Genomic DNA, 18,689 nt, shown 5'->3' with positions numbered 1-18,689 from the left:
TTTGATATTAATTACTAGCCTGCAGCTAGGAATTCGGTATCATTGAACGCAAAGACCAACAACCGCCGAAACAGCTATTCTATAACGACATGAATGAATGTTACTCTGAACTATCCATTCTAACCACGACAGAGAGAGAGAGAGAGAGGGCGGACAGACTCTCCAACAGAAACAAAACTTTTCAACAGAGATCCCGAAGACACACTGAGCGTAAATATATATATTGATTGCAATTGTTCCCGAATGAGTGAGCGTTCATGTGCAAAGGATTAGCATTTCAATTGTTATAATTATCAACTCTGTAGTGCCTTCTCAGCTGACCCCCACTCCCCTTTTGTCTAACAAGCCACCATGCCGGTTTAGCCCACTAGGGCACATTCTCCTATCCTTTCCTTGTAACTATATCTACTGTTTGTTATGCATTTCTGTGAATTGCCTAGTTAGTAAATAAATGATTTTAAGACAATTGATGTATGGATGACTCATAATGAAGACTGGGTTCGTGCAGATAACCAACAATTTACGACGTTTGGAATGAGACTAACGTGAGGTAAATAATAATTCATTAATTCGAAGACTAATTGATCAGATATTAAAATATCTGAAAGTTATATTAGGAAAATTATAACTTTGTAATCTGAATATTTTCTTTGGTGCCCTGACTTCCTAGTTAATTACAGTTACACGATTAATCAGTTTAATCGCGTAATAATAATTACAGAGAGTTATTTGATAAATAGGTCTTCAGTTTTAATGATGCCAAAGACACGACACTATTTATTTGTTAACCGCTCAACACAGAGAGACTGACAGTTATTTGCTTGACAATCACCGGCTCACTAAATTTCGTGACCGACACAGCCCTATTTGTAGCCCAAACAGTTCAGACGCTAAAGACAGAAGTTGACACATCAGTGTTCAGACGCTAAAGATGTTTTGGTGAGAAGACTTTCAGGATGTCTCATTGTCTGACAAAAACCGCTGTAGCTTGGCCACCTTCCATCACAGATGCGGAAGGCCGACATAGGCGGATGCAATGGATTGAGACGCAGCCCATGCAAGAAAACAGATATCTCTAGCTTAAACTGACATTTTGACAGGGATTTTTTTATGATGTTACTGAGATTGACTCACGGGTGTGTCAATAGACACAATCTTGTCATTAATAGCATTGTTGTTCCTAATTAAAGCATTTGTATCCTTATCTTTAAAATAGATAAACTCAGCAAAAAAAGAAACGTCCCTTTTTCAGGACGTTGTCTTTTAAAGATAATTTGTAAAAATCCAAATGACTTCACAGATCTTCATTGTAAAGGGTTTAAACACTGTTTCCCATGCTTGTTCAATGAACCATAAACATTTAATGAACATGCACCTGTGGAACGGTCGTTAACCTCTCTGGGAACCTGGGACGCTTGCTAGTCAACGGCCAGTGGAATCGCGTTGCGCGAAATGCAAATGCTATAACTTCAATTTCTCAAACATATGACTATTTTACACCATTTTATAGATACACCTCTCCTGAATCGAACCATGTTGTCCGATTTCAAAAAGGCTTTACAGCAAAAGCAAAATATTAGATTATGTAAGGAGAGTACCCTGCCAAAACAAAATCACACTGCCATTTTCAAAGCAACTAGCATTCATCACAAATACCCAAAGCACAGCTAAATGCAGCACTAACCTTTGACAATCTTCATCAGATGACACTCCTAGGACATCATGTTACACAATACATGCATTTAATGTATCGATAAAGTTAAAATGTATATATAAAAACAGCATTTTACATCGGCGCGTGACGTTCAGAAAATATTTTCCCTCAAATGCTTCCGGTGAATCAGCGCTACAATTTACAAAATTACTATTCGAAAACATTGTTAAAATGTAATATTGTCATTCAAATAATTATAGATTAACACTCTCGTGAATGCAACCGCATTGCCAGATTTAAAAATAACTTTACTGGGAAATCACACTTTGCAATAAACGTGGTGGTATGCTCAGAAAAATAGGCTAGGCGATACATGTTAGCGCCATCTTGGAACCATCTAAAATCAAATATACTATTGTAAATATTCCCTTACCTTAGATTATCTTCATCAGAAGGCACTTCCAGGAATCCCAGGTCCACAACAAATGTAGTTTTGTTCGAAAAAGTTAATAATTTATGTCCCAATAGCTCCTTCTTGTTAGCGCGTTCCGAAGGCTACTCATAATGGACTGTAGCGCGCGGGACTTGTCGCCACGAAAGAGCAAAAAATATATATTTACGTTCGTTCAAACATGTCAAACGTTGTATAACATAAATCTTTAGGGCCTTTTTCAACCAGAGCTTCAATAATATTCAAGGCGGACGATTGTATTGTCTTACTAAACGTTTCGGAACAAAAGGGTTCCCATGGGCGCCCGCGTCATAGTAGTAATGGCCCTCCCCCTGTGACCAACTTTCCAAGCCTCTCGTTCAGTCAGTTTCTACCATAGAAGACTCAAACCACTTTGTAAAGACTGTTAACATCTAGTGGAAGCCTTAGGAAGTGCTAAATGAATCCTAACTCGCGGTGTGTCTCATAGGCAAAGTGTTGAAGGTGATTCCACAAATCAGATTTCCACTTCCTGCATGGAATCTTCTCAGGTTTTTGCCTGCCATATGAGTTCTGTTATACTCACAGACAACATGCAAACAGTTTTAGAAACTTTAGAGTGTTTTCTATCCAAATCTACTAATTATATGCATATTCTAGTTACTGGGCAGGAGTAGTAACCAGATTAAATCGGGTACGTTTTTTATCCGGCCGTGCAAATACTGCCCCCTATCCCCAACATAAGACACTAACAGCTTACAGACGGTAGGCAATTAAGGTCACAGTTATGAACACTTAGGACACTAAAGAGGCCTTTCTACTGACTCTGAAAAACACAAAAAGAAAGATGCCCAGGGTCCCTGCTCATCTGCGTGAATGTGCCAGGCATGCTGCAAGGAGGCATGAGGGCTGCAGATGTGGCAAGCGCAATAAATTGCAATGTCCGTACTGTGAGATGCCTAAGACAGTGCTACAGGGAGACAGGACGGACAGCTGATCGTCCTCGCAGTGGCAGACGTGCACGTGTAACAACACCTGCACAGGATCGGTACATCTGAAAGTTACACCTGCGAGACAGGTACAGGCTGGCCACAACTGCCAGAGTTACGCCAGGAACGCACAATCCCTCCATCAGTGCTCACACTGTCCGCAATAGGCTGAGAGAGGCTAGACTGAGGGCTTGTAGGCCTGTTGTAAGGCAGGTCCTCACCAGACATCACCGGTAACAACGTCACCTACGGGCACAAACCCACCATCGCTGGACCAGACAGGACTGGCAAAAAGTGCTCTTCACTGACGAGTCGCAGTTTTGTCTCACCAGATTCGCGTTTATCGTCGAAGGAATGAGCGTTACACGAAGGCCTGTACTCTGGAGCGGGATCGATTTGGAAGTGGAGGGTCCATCATGGTCTGGGGCGGTGTGTCACAGCATCATTGGACTGAGCTTGTTGTCATTGCAGGCAATCTCAACGCTGTGCGTTACAGGGAAGACATCCTCCTCCCTCATGTGGTACCCTTCCTGCAGGCTCATCCTGACATGACCCTCCAGCATGACAATGCCACCAACCATACTGCTCGTTCTATGAGTGATTTCCTTCAAGATGGGAATGTCAGTGTTCTGCCATGGCCAGCGAAGAGCCCGGATCTCAATCCCATAGAGCACGTCTGGGACCTGTTGGATTGGAGGGTGAGGGCAAGGGCCATTCCCCCCAGAAATGTCCGGGAGCTTGCAGGTGCCTTGGTGGAAGAGTGGGGTAACATCTCACAACAAGAACTGGCAAATCTGGTAGAGTCCATGAGGAGGAGATGCACTGCAGTACTTAATGCAGCTGGTGGCCACACCAGATACTGACTGTTACTTTTGACCCCCTCTTTGTTCAGGGACACACTATTCCATTTCTGTTAGTCGCATGTCTGTGGAACTTGTTCAGTTTATGTCTCAGTTCTTGAATCTTGTTATGATCATACAAATATTTACACATGTTAAGTTTGCTGAAAATAAACGCAGTTGACAGTGATAGGACGTTTCTTTTTTGCTGAGTTTAACTGGTTTGGCGTGTGTTAAATAGTATGCTTTATTGGAGTTTAACCAATAGTTGTTGGATCTCTTCAAAAGTAAAATATATTATTCCTGCTTAAGTTCAGGAATTGTATTTTCTTCTTTACCTTGTAAATATTTCTTATGGGTTCTTTCAACAACAACAAAAAATGTTTCTTCTGTCTCCTCTGTCTACATTTGCAACAGTAAAGATTTATTTTAAATCATTTACGTATTTCATAAATTTCAGGTTCTTGAAAATGTTCATTCTCCAAATTCTGTCACTAACTGTCCATGGTAGTTGGGAAAAGCAATATCCAGGTGTCCTGTAAATTATTTGTACGTAGATATGACATTTTTCAGCATCTTTGGAGGCTCCTTAATGTGCCTTTTTAATTGCTATGTCTGTCGAACTTGTCAAATGTGTGATTTAGGTCACCTGCTAAAAAAATAGTTCCTGTCTGGATTTGATCTAATATAGCTTGAATTACACTACGTTCAAAAGTTTGGGGTCACTTTTGAAAGAAACGCACATTTGTTGTGCTTTTCTTTCAAAAACAAGGAAATGTCTTAGTGACCCTGTAACGTCCGTCGTTCAAGGTAGACCAAGGCGCAGCGTGAGTTGAGTTCATCATCTTTTATTCTAAAGGTGAACCAGCAAAAAACAATAAACAACACAACGAACGAAAAGCTTCGTAGTGCAAAATACATGCAACCAAACAAAGACAAGATCCCACAACTGACTGTGGGAAAAAGGGCTGCCTAAGTATGATTCCCAATCAGAGACAACGATAGACAGCTGCCTCTGACTGGAAACAATACTAGGCTTATCAAAGGAAAAACCAACATAGAATTACAATACATAGAATGCCCACCCCATGTCACACCCTGACCTAACCAAACAGAGAAAAACCGGCTCTCTCAGGTCAGTGCGTGACAGACCCCAAACTTTTGAACAGTAGTGTATATCTAAAAAAAAACTGATTTGCTCCTAGGGGGATATGCAATGAAATAATGTGTTTTTCACCACATGTAAGGTACAATGCAAGATTAAAAAGCAACCTTCTTGGTCTGGGGGCTGGGATATAAGGGAAGAAAATGTGTATTTGTCACGTTTTCCGCCGAAGTCGGCTCCTCTCCTTGTTCGGGCGGCGTTCGGCGGTCGACGTCACTGGCTTTCTAGCCATCACCGCTCCATTTTACATTGATCCATTTGTTTTGTCTTGTTCCCTGCACACCTGGTTTTCATTCCCCAATCACACTGCATGTATTTATTCCTCTGTTCCCCCTCATGTCATTGTGTGGAATTGTTTGTGTTACGTGTTAATTGCTGACGCGCCAGACTGGTTTGCTTATACCATGTTGTTCACGAAGATGTTTATTGTTAAACATAAATTATTGTGACTGTTTTGCACTTTTGCCTATTGGCTGGAGGTTTTGACGCAGTTGTGTCCATCTGTTGGTTTCTCTTGCCTTAATAAAGTGTGCGCCTGTTCACAACTCTCTGCTCTCCTGCACCTGACTTCGCTACCAGTATGCACACACCTGACAGTATTATTTATCAGGATGCCTTCACCTCTGCTGTTACTATAGTAGGTAGCAGCATAGGCTTCTCCAATGTAGCTCCTCTTTAAAAAAAATAAATAAATGCAACTCTTGCAGAAAAAAACACATCTGCTGACAATTCCATGTAATAATAAGACGAGAGAGTCATAGTATGAATACATAATTATTATATAAAGTCGGCCAAAAGTTTTGAGAATGACACAAATATTAATTTTCACAAAGTCTGCTGCCTCAGTTTGTATGATGGCAATTTGCATATACTCCAGAATGTTATGAAGAGTGATCAGATGAATTGAAATTCTTTCTCTCGTTAACACAGGTGTGAGTGTTGACGAGGACAAGGCTGGAGATCACTCTGTCATGCTGATTGAGTTCGAATAACTGACTGGAAGCTTCAAAAGGAGGGTGGTGCTTGGAATTATTGTTCTTCCTCTGTCAATCATGGTTAACTGCAAGGAAACACGTGCCGTCTTCATTGCTTTGCACAAAAAGGGCTTCGCAGGCAAGGATATTGCTGCCAGTAAGATTGCACATAAATCAACCATTTATCAAATCATCAAGAACTTCAAGGAGAGCGGTTCAATTGTTGTGAAGAAGGCTTCAGGGCGCCCAAAAAAGTTCAGCAAGCGCCAGGACCGTCTCCTAAAGTTGATTCAGCTGCGGGATCGGGGCACCACCAGTACAGAGCTTGCTCAGGAATGGCAGCAGGCAGGTGTGAGTGCATCTGCACGCACAGTGATGCGAAGACTTTTGGAGGATGGCCAGGTGTCAAGAAGGGCAGCAAAGAAGCCACTTCTCTCCAGGAAAAACATCAGGGACAGACTGATATTCTGCAAAAGGTACAGGGATTGGACTGCTGAGGACTGGGGTAAAGTCCTTTTCTCTGATGAATCCCCTTTCCGATTGTTTGGGGCATCCGGAAAAAAGCTTGTCCGGAGAAGACAAGGTGAGCGCTACCATCAGTCCTGTGTCATGCCAACAGTAAAGCATCCTGAGACCATTCATGTGTGGTGTTGCTTCTCAGCCAAGGGAGTGGGCTCACTCACAATTTTGCCGAAGAACACAGCCATGAATAAAGAATGGTACCAACACATCCTCCGAGAGCAACTTCTCCCAACCATCCAGGAACAGTTTAGTGACGAACAATACCTTTTCCAGCATGATGGAGCACCTTGCCATAAGGCAAAAGTGATAACTAAGTGGCTCGGGGAAAACAAAACATTGATATTTTGCGTCCATGGCCAGGAAACTCCCCAGACCTTTATCCCATTGAGAACTTGTGGTCAATCCTCAAGAGGCGAGTGGACAAACAAAAACCCACAACTTCTGACAAACTCCAAGCATTGATTATGCAAGAATGGGCTGCCATCAGTCAGGATGTGGCCCAGAAGTTAATTGACAGCATGCCAGGGCGGATTGCAGAGGTCTTGAAAAAGAAGGGTCAACACTGCAAATATGGACTCTTTGCATCAATTTCATGTAATTGTCAATAAAAGCCTTTGACACTTATGAAATGCTTGTAATTATACTTCAGTATTCCATAGTAACATCTGACAAAAATATCTAAAGTCACTGAAGCAGCAAACGTTGTGGAAATTAATATTTGTGTCATTCTCAAAACCTTTGGCCACGACTGTACATTATGCAAATTATATAACGTGTGACCATGTAGAAAGAACAGCCATTTAACAGAGAACACACAAAAAAATATAAAGTAAAGTACTTCTTTATACTTTGAGGCAGTCTGCCTTTTTAGGGCTTTTAAATTCCAACTCCTCTCCTAACAAATTAAAATATAGTGGCTGGTGGGGCTCTACTTGGAGAGAGTGAGTCCACAAAGAGACCGAAGGCATCACACCTAATTCAGAGAAGTGTCTGATGCCCTCCCAGCCACACCATCCCAATCCCATCTCCACTCTCACCAATAACAACCATTGAATATTAGCTATAAATGGCAAACAAGGAATAATAATGACTAGACAGCCTCTCCTAATCTACCCAGAACGCTTATTCATTTTACTGCCTCTCCAACCTAATGTGTGTTTGTGTGGATGTGTGTGTATATCTGTTGGGTTGGATAAAAGCAGAAGACATATTTCAACCCTGTATGGACTAATAAAGGCTGTATCACAACCGGCCGTGAATGAGAGTCCCATAGGGCGGCGCACAATTGGCCCAGCATCGTCCGGGTTTGGCCGGTGTAGGTCGTCATTGTAAATAAGAATTTGTTCTTAACTGACTTACCTAGTTAAAAAAAGTATACATTTAAAAAATGTATTTAAAATAGTCTTATCTTATATCTGTTCTATTGTATGTGCGTGGGTGTGTTTGTGTATATGAACAGGAGTATGAGGGAAGAGTAAGGGATGGTGAATATGAATATGTCTAGGAGGGTGGGAGAGAATGGGTGTGTGGATGCATAGGCTATATGTTGTGTGGGAATGAATGAGAATGGATGAGTAAGTCGATGGATGGATGGATGGGTAAGTGTTTCTGAGAGGAAGGGAGAACTTTAACCCCTGACCCCACACCATAACAGAGCTGCCACAACCCTCATTTACTCAAGTGTTTCCTTTATTTTGGCAGTTACTTGTAATTACTTGATGTTCAAATCACAAATTAGCTTTACAGGTGGATACAGTTGAGAAAAGACTGCAGAGACTAGAAAAAGAACATTTCCAAATGAAAATGTGTGTGCATGCTTGTCTTGAAGTATTTATGGTTGCGAAATAAGTTGTAGTGGGTTAAAAAAAGCTTTGTAGGCCTAGTACCAGTAGTGACTGCGGTTATAATGGTAGTAATAAGGCTAGTTGTAGATCATAGTGGATTAGTATAGTAGGCTAGAGGGAGTACTATAGCCCAAGAGAACTGATTACATTTTTCTTTCTCTTAGAAGGCATACCTGCAGTTGCTTGATGGTGTCCCCTCCCCTCCCGATGACTAGGCCCACTTTGCTGGCTGGGATGAGCATCTCGTGGACTGAGCTGATGTCCTCAGCCACGCTGTGGAACCCAGGGCTGTTTCGACAGCGGTCCACTATCTGCCCAAGCATTCTTTTGGCCTGCCTGGTGGAGAGCAAACAGTTGCATATCAATGATGTATAGATGATGTGATGTATTATAGTCAATACCAATTACATACTGTACTATGATTGCCTACTATGACTGCTTACAGTGTCAACATTTTATGATTGGTCCACAATGTGGTTTTTAAAACTGTATTATTTATTGTCAATTACTGTAATATTATGGAGTAACAGTTAAATAAATGTATATCAACAGAGTTGCAGTTAATACAGCGTGTGAGAATCTATAGACCATCAATCAGGGGACATATTGTTCTTTTCAAAATGACAAAGGATTGTTGACGATACTGCTACTGAGTTTATAGAATTTCTGTCACGTTCAACGTCTCAATATAGAAACTCACTCAATGCTCTCTGGGGTTCCATTGAGGGAGCAGGCTCTGTCCATCATACCACCACTCTCTACAATGAGAAAGAACCGCTGGCATACAGTTAAAGGAGTCAAGTTTTTGAGATAGAACCCTTTCGGTACAGAACATAAACAGTCATGATAATGCATTTTGCATCATCACCTCATTGCTGACAGCCTTGATTAGCATGTGTCCTACTGTATGTTGCTGAGATATAAAATTAAAAGCAATCTGATATTGGTTATTATCTAACATAAGGACAGGAAGTGTTGTGAAGTGTGTGTAGTCACAGACATTAGGGACATACTGTACGATGAGGCCGACAAACATCGCAGCTCTGCTTCTAGCTCCTAAGCAACTTTGCCGTATTTTGTTTTTTGGTGTGTTAATTCTTACATTATTAGCCCAGAATGTTTTTTTGTGTTATTACATACAGCCGGAAATAACTTTGGGATATCAGAGCGGCGGTAACTAACCAGCATTGCGACCACGAATATGCCTTCGCCGAATTGGATTCTTTGTTCTTACCCCCCAGGGCAATTGAACTTACCCCAGAGGCTGCTCCAAGATGCCGCCGGCGGAGAAGAGGTATTCTAGTCCGACTCAGGAGGCGTGCACACCATCCACCGCTTCCGAGTATATTACTAGCTAATGTTCAGTCTATGGACAATAAAGTAGACAAGCTCAGGGTGAGGATCTCCCTCCAGAGAGACATCAGGGACTGTAACATACACTGTTTCACAGAATCATGGCTCTCTCCCGTCTCCATCCATAAAGCCAGCTGGGTTCTCAGTACATCCCGCAGACAATAATAAAGAACTCTCCTGGAAGAAGAAAGGCGGTAGTGTTTGTTTCATGATAACACACAGAAACTCAAGTCCTTTTGTTCACCCAACCTAGTATACCTCACAATCAAATGCCGACAAATTACCTCCCAAGAATATTCTCTTTGGTTATAGTCACAGCCGTGTATATTCTCAAGGAGCTACACTGGACTGTGTGAAAACTGGAAACCACATATCCTGAGGCCGCATTTATTGTAACAAAGCAAATTTGAGGAAAACACTACCGAAGTACTATCAACACATTGACTGTGGTTCTCGTGCTGCTAAAACGCTCGATCACTGCTACTCCCCCTTCCGGGTTGCCTACAAGGCCCTCCCTTCGGCAAATCAGATCACAACCCCATTTTGCTCCTCCCTTCCTATAAGCAGAAACTCAAACAGGATGTACCTGTGCTAAGGTATATTCAACACTGGTCTGACCAATCAGAATCCATGCTTCAAGATTGTTTTGATCACACAAACTGGGATATGTTCAGGGTAGCCTCAGAATAACATTGGCACAGACACGGTGACTGAGTTCATCAGGAAGAGTATAGGCGATGTTGTTCCCACTGTGACTATTAAAACCTACCCAAACCAGAAACCGTGTATAGATGGCAGCATTCGCGCAAAACTGAAAGCGCAAACCACCTCATTTAACCATGGAAAGGTGACTGGGAATATGGTTGAATACAAACAGTGTAGTTATTCCCTCCGTAAGGCAATCACACAGGCAAAAAGTCAGTAAAGAGACAAAGTGGAGTCGCAATTCAACGGCTCAGACAAGGAGACGTATGTGGCGGGGTGTCACGACTTCCACCGAAGTCGGGTCCTCTCCTTGTTCGGGCAGCGCTCGGCGTCGCCGGTCTTCTATCCACTTGTCATTTTTTATGTGTTTAGTCTTGTTTTTCCTCACACCTGGTTACAATTCCCTCAATCATTTGTTGTGTATTTAACCTTCTGTTCCCTCCATGTCTTTGAGTGGGATTGTTTATTGTAAGTGCTTGCGCACGTGATGATTGGTGCACGACGGGTTTTTGTATCCAAATGTCTTGTTATTTTTATGCCGTGGATTTTGCTATTAAACTGCTCCAGCAATTACAAAGTTCTGCTCTCCTGCATCTGACTTCCCTGCCACAGATTACGCACACCTTACACAGGGTCTACAGACAATAACGGATTACAAAGCGAAAACCATCCATGTCACGGACACCGACGTCTTGCTCCCAGACAAGCTAAACACCTTTTTTGCCCACTCTGAGGATAACACAGTGCCACCGACGCGGCCCGCTACCCAGGACTGTGGGTTCTCGTTCTCCGTGCACAACGTGAGTAAGATATTTAAGCATGTTTACAGACAAATTCAACCTCTCCTTATCCCAGTCTGCTGTCCCCAATTGCTTCAAGATGTCCACCATTGTTCCTGTCCCCGAAAAAGCAAAGGTAAATTAACTCAACGACTATCACACCATAGCACTCACTTCTGTCATCATGAAGTGCTTTGAGAGGCTAGTTAAGGATCATATCACCTCTTCCTTACCTGACACCCTAGACCCAGTTCAATTTGCAATTGCCAACGCACTGCCCTATCCCATCTGGACAAGAGGAATACCTATGTAGGAGTGCTGTTCATTGACTATAGCTCAGCCTTCAACACCATAGTACTCTCAGCGCTCATCATTAAGCTTGGAGCCCTGGGACTGAACCCCGCCCTGTGCAACTGGGTCCTGGACATCCTGATTGGACGCCCCCAGGTGGTGAAGGTAGAAAACTACACTGCCACTTCGCTGACCTCAGTTTACAGGGAGGAAGTGAAGGCCCTGGCGGAGTGGTGCCAGGAAATTAACCTCTCCCTCAACGTCAACAAAACGAAGGAGCTGATCGTGGACTTCAGGAAACAGCAGAGGGAGCACGCCCCTATCCACATCGATGGGACCGCAGTGGAGAAGGTGACAAGCTTCCGTTCCTCGGCGTACAGGTCACTGACAATCTGAAATGGACCAACTAAACAGACAGTGTGGTTTAGAAGGCGCAACTGCACCTCTTCAAAGTACAGAGAGATCCTTGATGAAAACCTGCTCCAGAGTGCTCAGGACCTCAGACTGGTATCAAGGTTCACCTTCCAAAAGGGCAAAGACATGAATCACACAGCCAAGACAACGCAGGAGTGGCTTCAGGACAAGTCTCTGAATGTCCTTGAGTGGCACAGCCAGAGCCCGGACTTGAACCCGCTCTAACATCTCTGGAGAGACCTGAAAATAGCTGTGCAGCAACGCTCCCCATCTAACCTGAGATAGCTTGAGAGGATCTGCAGAGAAGAATGGGAGAAACTCCCCAAATACAAGTGCCAAGCTTTTAGTGTCATACCCAAGAAGACTCGAGGCTTTAATCGCTGCCAAAGGTGCTTCAATAAAGTACTGAGTAAAGGGTCCGAATACTTATGTAAACGTCATATTTCCGTTTAAAAAAAAAACGAAATGAGCAAACATTTCTAAAAACCTATTTTTGCTTTGTCATTATGGTGTATTGTGTGAAGATTAAACATTTTGGGGAAAAAGTCAAGGGGTCTGAATAGTTTCCAAAGGCACTGTACTAGAGATGCACCGATATGAAATTTTTAGCCAATACCAATAACCGATATTTAAAAATGTAGCTGCCTTTTAAGCAATCCAGTACAGTTAAATAGTTAACATACACATAAACATGGACGCAGCGGTCTAAGGCACTGCATCTCAGTGCAAGGGGCGTCACTACAGTCCCTGGTTCGAATCCAGGCTGTATCACATCCGACCATGATTGGGAGTTCCATTGCGCGGCGCACAATTGGCCCAGCATCGTCCGGCCGTCATTGTAAATAAGAATTTGTTCTTAACTGACTTGCCTAATTAAATAAAGGTTACACACACACACACACACACACACACACACACACACACACACACACACACACACACACACACACACACACACACACACACACACACACACACACACACACACACACACACACCCACACACACACACACTGACCAAAAAGTCATTTGTTGGCATTTACTTATGTCCCCATTACCAGTAAAACATAATCAAAACCTATTTCTTTCACTTACTAGCTGTGCTGTTTCGTTGTTCATTTGTTCAGTCGTTTCATTCTCAACCAGGATTCCTATGGAATGCCTTTTGGGTCTTTGCGTGTCCATAAATATACTATTTAACACGTCAAATAACACAATTTGACGTGTCAAATAAGTTTGTTGATCAATCAGGACCTGAATATGACTGAACGTCAAATAATAATTCTTTACGTAGTTATTACACATTGATTACACTATCACTCGTATTCTATACGTCACAACGATATATCGATACGTAAGCTATGATGCTGGTAAAGTTGTCTTGCGTACCTACAGTGCGTATCATAAAAAAAGCTAGCTAGCTCATTGTTGCAAACAACGTAGTTCTTCCCCAAAAACATAGCAAAACGACATAATCTGTTTCAGTAGCTATAGCTAGCTATCTAATTATATAGCTAGGTGTCATCTAAATTAACCCTAATTTATAAGACAGTTCTTATTTAATTAATGGTGGTCGGACCATCTATGTGAAGCTAGCCACAATAAGGATTAGTCACAATAGTGGACTTTGCGGTTAGCCTTCAAAATAAAAGTATGGCATAATGCTACTATTTGTAATAATTTGCATCACAGTCAATGACATACTTTTATTCTGAAGGCAAAACGCAAATTCCACTATTGTGCTTTAACAGTGCTACTGTATCTTTTTTGACACGCAAAGACCCAAACGGCGTTCCATAGTATCTATGTCGTGAAACTAATAGCAGTGAAGCTATTACTGTGTAACTCCGGTAGGGCAACATCAGAAAAATAGTGCACTTCGTAGTGTGTACCGGTGTTCGACCAGTCAGCGAAAGCCAATATCACCCATGACAGAGAACGGTTGATTGTCAAGGGCAATGAATTCCATTATCTTGGCTTTAATGGATTTTGCCTTTGAGTTGTCTCACTGAAATGTTCTTACTCTTTCAAATGACTGCTCGACTTGTTGACTGCTTGATCCACACAGCAGACATTGTGGGCTAGGTTAACAATGCTTTGTTACATGTGAAGCCCAACATTTTACGTGGCGTCATTACGTCCTGTACCTAAGTTATATAGGTATGCATGGTAGCTTTGACATCGGTTTTTAACATTGCCGTTAAACTAAACATCGGGCCGACACCGATGTTGGCATTTTTGGCTAACATTGGCCGATTCCGATATGTTCACCAATATATCGTGCATCCCTACACTGTACATAGACAAGGAATCACTGGCCACTTTAATGTTTACATACTGCTTTACTCATTTCATATGTATATACTATATTGTACTCTATTCTACTGTATTTTAGTCAATGCCACTCCGACATTGCTCATCCTAATACTTATATATTTGTTAATTCCATTATTTTACTTAAGATTTGTGTGTATTGTTGTGAATTGTTAGATACTACTGTACTGTTGGAGCTAGGAACACAAGCATTAACATCTGCTACATGTGTATGTGACCAATAAAATTTGATTTGTATATTTAGAAATGCTTACCAGAGGCAATTTGAATCTTGCACCCGGACTCCAGCTGGATTCTCGTAATTTGTTCACCTCCTCTGCCTATGACTAAAATAAGCGGGAGAAGGAGGAGAGAAAAAAAGTGGGATGGGAGTGGAGAAAATAGTTCAGGTAATGTGTCAGTTTGACAAAATAAATACATCCTTTAACATATCTCAAAATCAAGCATCCAAGGATGAAAACATCCCAAACCACATAACGTACCTCCCATAACATGTACTTACTGAATCCAACCATTCTATCAGGCACTTTGAAGTCTTCTGTCAAAACAGCCCTAAATTACAAGAGGGTGGGGTGAAAAGAGACAAGATATATACTGAGTGTACAAAACATTAAGAATACCTGCTCTTTCCATGACATAGACTAACCAGGTGAAAGCTATGATCTCTTATTGATGTCACTTGTTAAATCCACTTCAAATCAGTGTAGATGAAGGGGAGGAGACAGGTTAAATTAAGATTTTTAAACCTTGAGATAATTGAGACATGGATTGTGAATGTCTGCCATTTAGAGGGTGAATGGGCAACAAAATATTTAAGTGCCTTTGAATGGGGTTTGGTAGTAGGTGCCAGGTGCACCAGTTTGTCAAGTACTGCAACACTGCTGGGTTTTTCACACTCAGCAGTTTCCCAGGTGTATCAAGAATGGTTCACCAGCCAAAGGACATCCACCTAACTTGACACAATTGTGGGAAGCATTGTAGTCAACATGGGTCAGCATCCCTGTGGAATGATTCTGACACCTTGTAGAGTCCATGCCCAGACGAATTGAGGCTGTTCTGAGGGCAAAGGAGGGGGGGGTGCGCAACTCAATATTAGTAAGCTGTTCTTAATGTTTTCTACACATACAAAAATGTCCATTTAATATATGTTTGTGGACAGTAGCAGTAGATGGATACAGTGTAGAAAGGCCAGCAGATGAGTCAATGAATGATTACGTTGCCCACCTACACTACAGGGCTATGGCTAACACTTATCTGCTGTTCCATCACTGTGATAGAACATATGAACTACAGATAATGTAAACGCTTGAGTAAATGAGGGATACCAAGTATATTTTAGAAAGCAGGTGCTTCTACAGAGGTGAGGTTCCTGAGTGAATTAAACAATTAACATCCCATAAGATGCTCCCATAAGCTGACAATGCCCCCATCCATAGGGCACGAATGGGGCATGAATGGTCACTGAATGGTTTGATGAGCATGAAAACGATATAAGCCATGGCCGTCTCAGTCACCAGATCTCAACCCAATTGACCACTTATGGGAGATTCTGTAGCGGCGCCGGGGACAGCGTTTTCCACCACCATCAACAAAACACCAAATCATGGAATTTCTTGTAGAGGAATGGTGTCGCATCCCTCCAATAGATTTCCAGACACTCGTAGAAGTTATGTCAAAGGGCATTGAAACTGTTCTGGCTCAAGGTAGCCCAACGCACTATTAAGACACTTTATGTTGGTGTTTCCTTTATTTTGGCAGTTACCTACACACATAACAATTTAGACTTCGCTATATTTGCAAAGCAGAAGACGGTGAAGCTGTCCACAAATCATTATCTGGTCTAAGTACTTCAGCGCTATCCCGCTGGGGATCTAGTGTTGTGTATTTGGGTTGGATAGTGAGCTAAAATGAAGTGGAGGAGACGGAGTAATCCCACAGATTGCTCAATCAATATGTATTTACTGTCTGTCAATACAGCGGGTAAATTGGTGCTGGCTACAGGCTTACCTTTGATGTACCATGGCTCCCAGCTGGTTACCTACTATGAGGGGAGGCGGCAAGAGCCAGCCGGAAAGGGGACCAGTGCCAGATGGAGATGCAGAGGAGAGAGAAAAACATATTAGTGAAGGTAACTTTTTTTCTTAAAAAATATTTAATACAAAATATAATAAGAAAAAATTACTGGCTGCACCCATGCCAAAGAGCCTGAAATGCGCTGCAATGGATAGCTGCCCTTTTATGGGTTCCAATTCTACTATTTTGTGTGTTTTTTGGCGCTGATAATAAAAGGTGCAATATGCAGAAATTGCTCCGACATTTACTGGTTGCAAAAATTCAAATAGTTTGCCTAATTTCTGCTTGTGACAAAACAAGCAGTCATTGCTTAGAGAATCAATGTACCGTCTAAACGGCTGTGAAATATCTTTTCCATAACCAAAAACACTGTATTTTCAGCTGTTCAAACCTGGTGTACAATACCAAAAGTAAAAGACAAAACTAAACTTAAGAACGGAAAGCATAGAAATAGCACACATAGAACAGATCTACTGCTTCTTTGACTTACTTTCAACGAAAACATTAACTCCACATACAAAACTATGTGGACACCACTTCGAATTAGTGGATTCCGCTATTTCAGCCACACCCGTTGCTGACAGGTGTATACAATCCAGCACACAGCCATGCAATCTCCATAGACAAACATTGGCAGTAGAATGGCCTTACTGAAGAGCTCAGTGACGTTCAACGTGGCACCTTCATAGGATGCCACCTGTCCAACAAGTCATTTCGTCAAATTTCTGCCCTGCTCGAGCTGCCCCTGTAAACTGTAAGAGCTGTTATTGTACAGTGGAAAGGTCTAGGAGCAACAACGTCTCACCCGCAAAGTGGTAGACCACACAAGCTCACAGAACGGGCCCAATGGGTGCTGAAGCATGGAGAGCGTAAAAATAGTCTATCCTCGGTTGCAACACTCACTACCGAGTTCCAAACTGCCTCTGGAAGCAACGTCAGCACAAGAACTGTCATTAAATGGGTTTCCATCGCCGAGCAGCCACACACACCAGCCTAAAGTCACCATGCGCAATGTCAAGCGTCCGCTGGAGTGGTGTAAAGCTCGCCGTCATTGGACTCTGGACCAGTGGAAACGCGTTTTCTGGAGTGATGAATCACGCTTTACCATCTGGCAGTTCAACGGACGAACCTGAGTTTGGCGGATGCCAGGAGAATGCTACCTGCCCCAATGTATAGTGCCAAGTGTAAAGTTTGGTGGAGGAGGAATAATGATCTGGGGCTGTTTTTCATGGTTCGGGTTAGGCCCCTTAGTTCCAGTGAAGGGAAATCTTAATGTTACAGCATACAATGACATTCTAGACGATTCTGTGCTTCCAACTTTGTGGCAACAGTTTGGGGAAGGCCCTTTTCCGTTTCAGCATGAATATGCCCCAGTGCACAAAGCCAGGTCCATACAGAAATGGTTTGTCGTGGTCAATGTGGAAGAACCTGACTGGCCTGCACAGAGCCCAGACCTCAACCTCATTGAACAACTTTGGGATGCATTGGAACGCCGACTGCGAGCCAGGCCTAATCGCTCAACATTAGTCACCGACCTCACTAATGCTCATGGCTGAATGAAAGCAAGTCCCCGCAGCAACGTTTCAACCCATATGAGTGGAGGCTGTTACAGCAGCAAAGGGGGGACCAACTCCATATCATGATTTTAGAATGAGATGTTTGACGAACAGGTGTCCACATACTTTTGGTCATATAGATTATCTATAACTCACATTTCTATGCGAATTTGGACAGGTAACTCAAAAAGTTGAATATTTATCTTTTTTTGTACATAATGAATCCTATGACCGAAAAGAGCTTCTGGACATCAGAACAACGATCAATCACTAACCTCGATTTGGATGGTTTCTACTTCAACGAGTCGGCGGTGCAAGACATACTGCTCACCCCGGACCAGGCCCTAATCCCTGCAGGCACCCTGACAAAACTACATTGGCAAATAAATAATCTGCCTCTTACCCTCTGTTCTATTGGCGAACTGAAGAACTGTAATATCCTATGTTTCTCGGAGACGTGGCTGACACGGATAATATACATCTAACTGGTTTTTCAATGCATCGTCAAGACCGTATTGCAGCATCGGGTAAGGTTAGGGGGGAGAGGTGTGTCTTTGTTAAAACTTCTTAGGGCTAGGCCTCTTTTTTCTCCACTTCCTGTCTGAATGACATGCCCAAAGTAAACTGCCCTGATGCCAGGATATGCATATAATTGGAACCATTGGAAAGAAAACACTTTGAAGTTTGTAGAAATGTTAAAATAATGTAGGATAATATAACACAATAGAAATGGTAGGAGAAAATCCAAAGAAAAACCAACCAGATTC

At 42.4% G+C, this 18,689-nt stretch overlaps 1 protein-coding gene across 13 annotated transcripts in view; it reads right to left on the bottom strand.

The window, feature by feature from the left end:
• Positions 1-18,689, bottom strand: part of LOC106587004 (far upstream element-binding protein 3) — a 102,388-nt gene that overhangs the window by 60,029 nt on the left and 23,670 nt on the right. For 7 of the 13 annotated variants that reach the window (XM_014174792.2, XM_045709058.1, XM_014174789.2 and 4 more), the window contains 5 exons: positions 16,301-16,334; positions 14,796-14,845; positions 14,548-14,619; positions 9,118-9,175; positions 8,591-8,753 (listed from right to left, as the gene is read on the bottom strand). In XM_014174792.2, coding sequence (XP_014030267.1) covers positions 8,591-8,753; positions 9,118-9,175; positions 14,548-14,619; positions 14,796-14,845; positions 16,301-16,334 — 377 coding nt within the window. Of the gene's footprint in view, positions 1-8,590; positions 8,754-9,117; positions 9,176-9,673; positions 9,948-14,547; positions 14,620-14,795; positions 14,846-16,300; positions 16,335-18,689 lie in introns of all 13 variants that reach the window. The other 6 variants (XM_045709057.1, XM_045709055.1, XM_045709056.1 and 3 more) reach the window with 4 other exon arrangements.

Source organism: Salmo salar, chromosome ssa26 (genome assembly GCF_905237065.1).
Source record: "Salmo salar chromosome ssa26, Ssal_v3.1, whole genome shotgun sequence".
Classification (NCBI taxonomy): Eukaryota; Metazoa; Chordata; class Actinopteri; order Salmoniformes; family Salmonidae; genus Salmo; species Salmo salar.
Note: the sequence above shows the minus strand (reverse complement) of the source record. Positions and strands in the feature narration are given on the sequence as shown.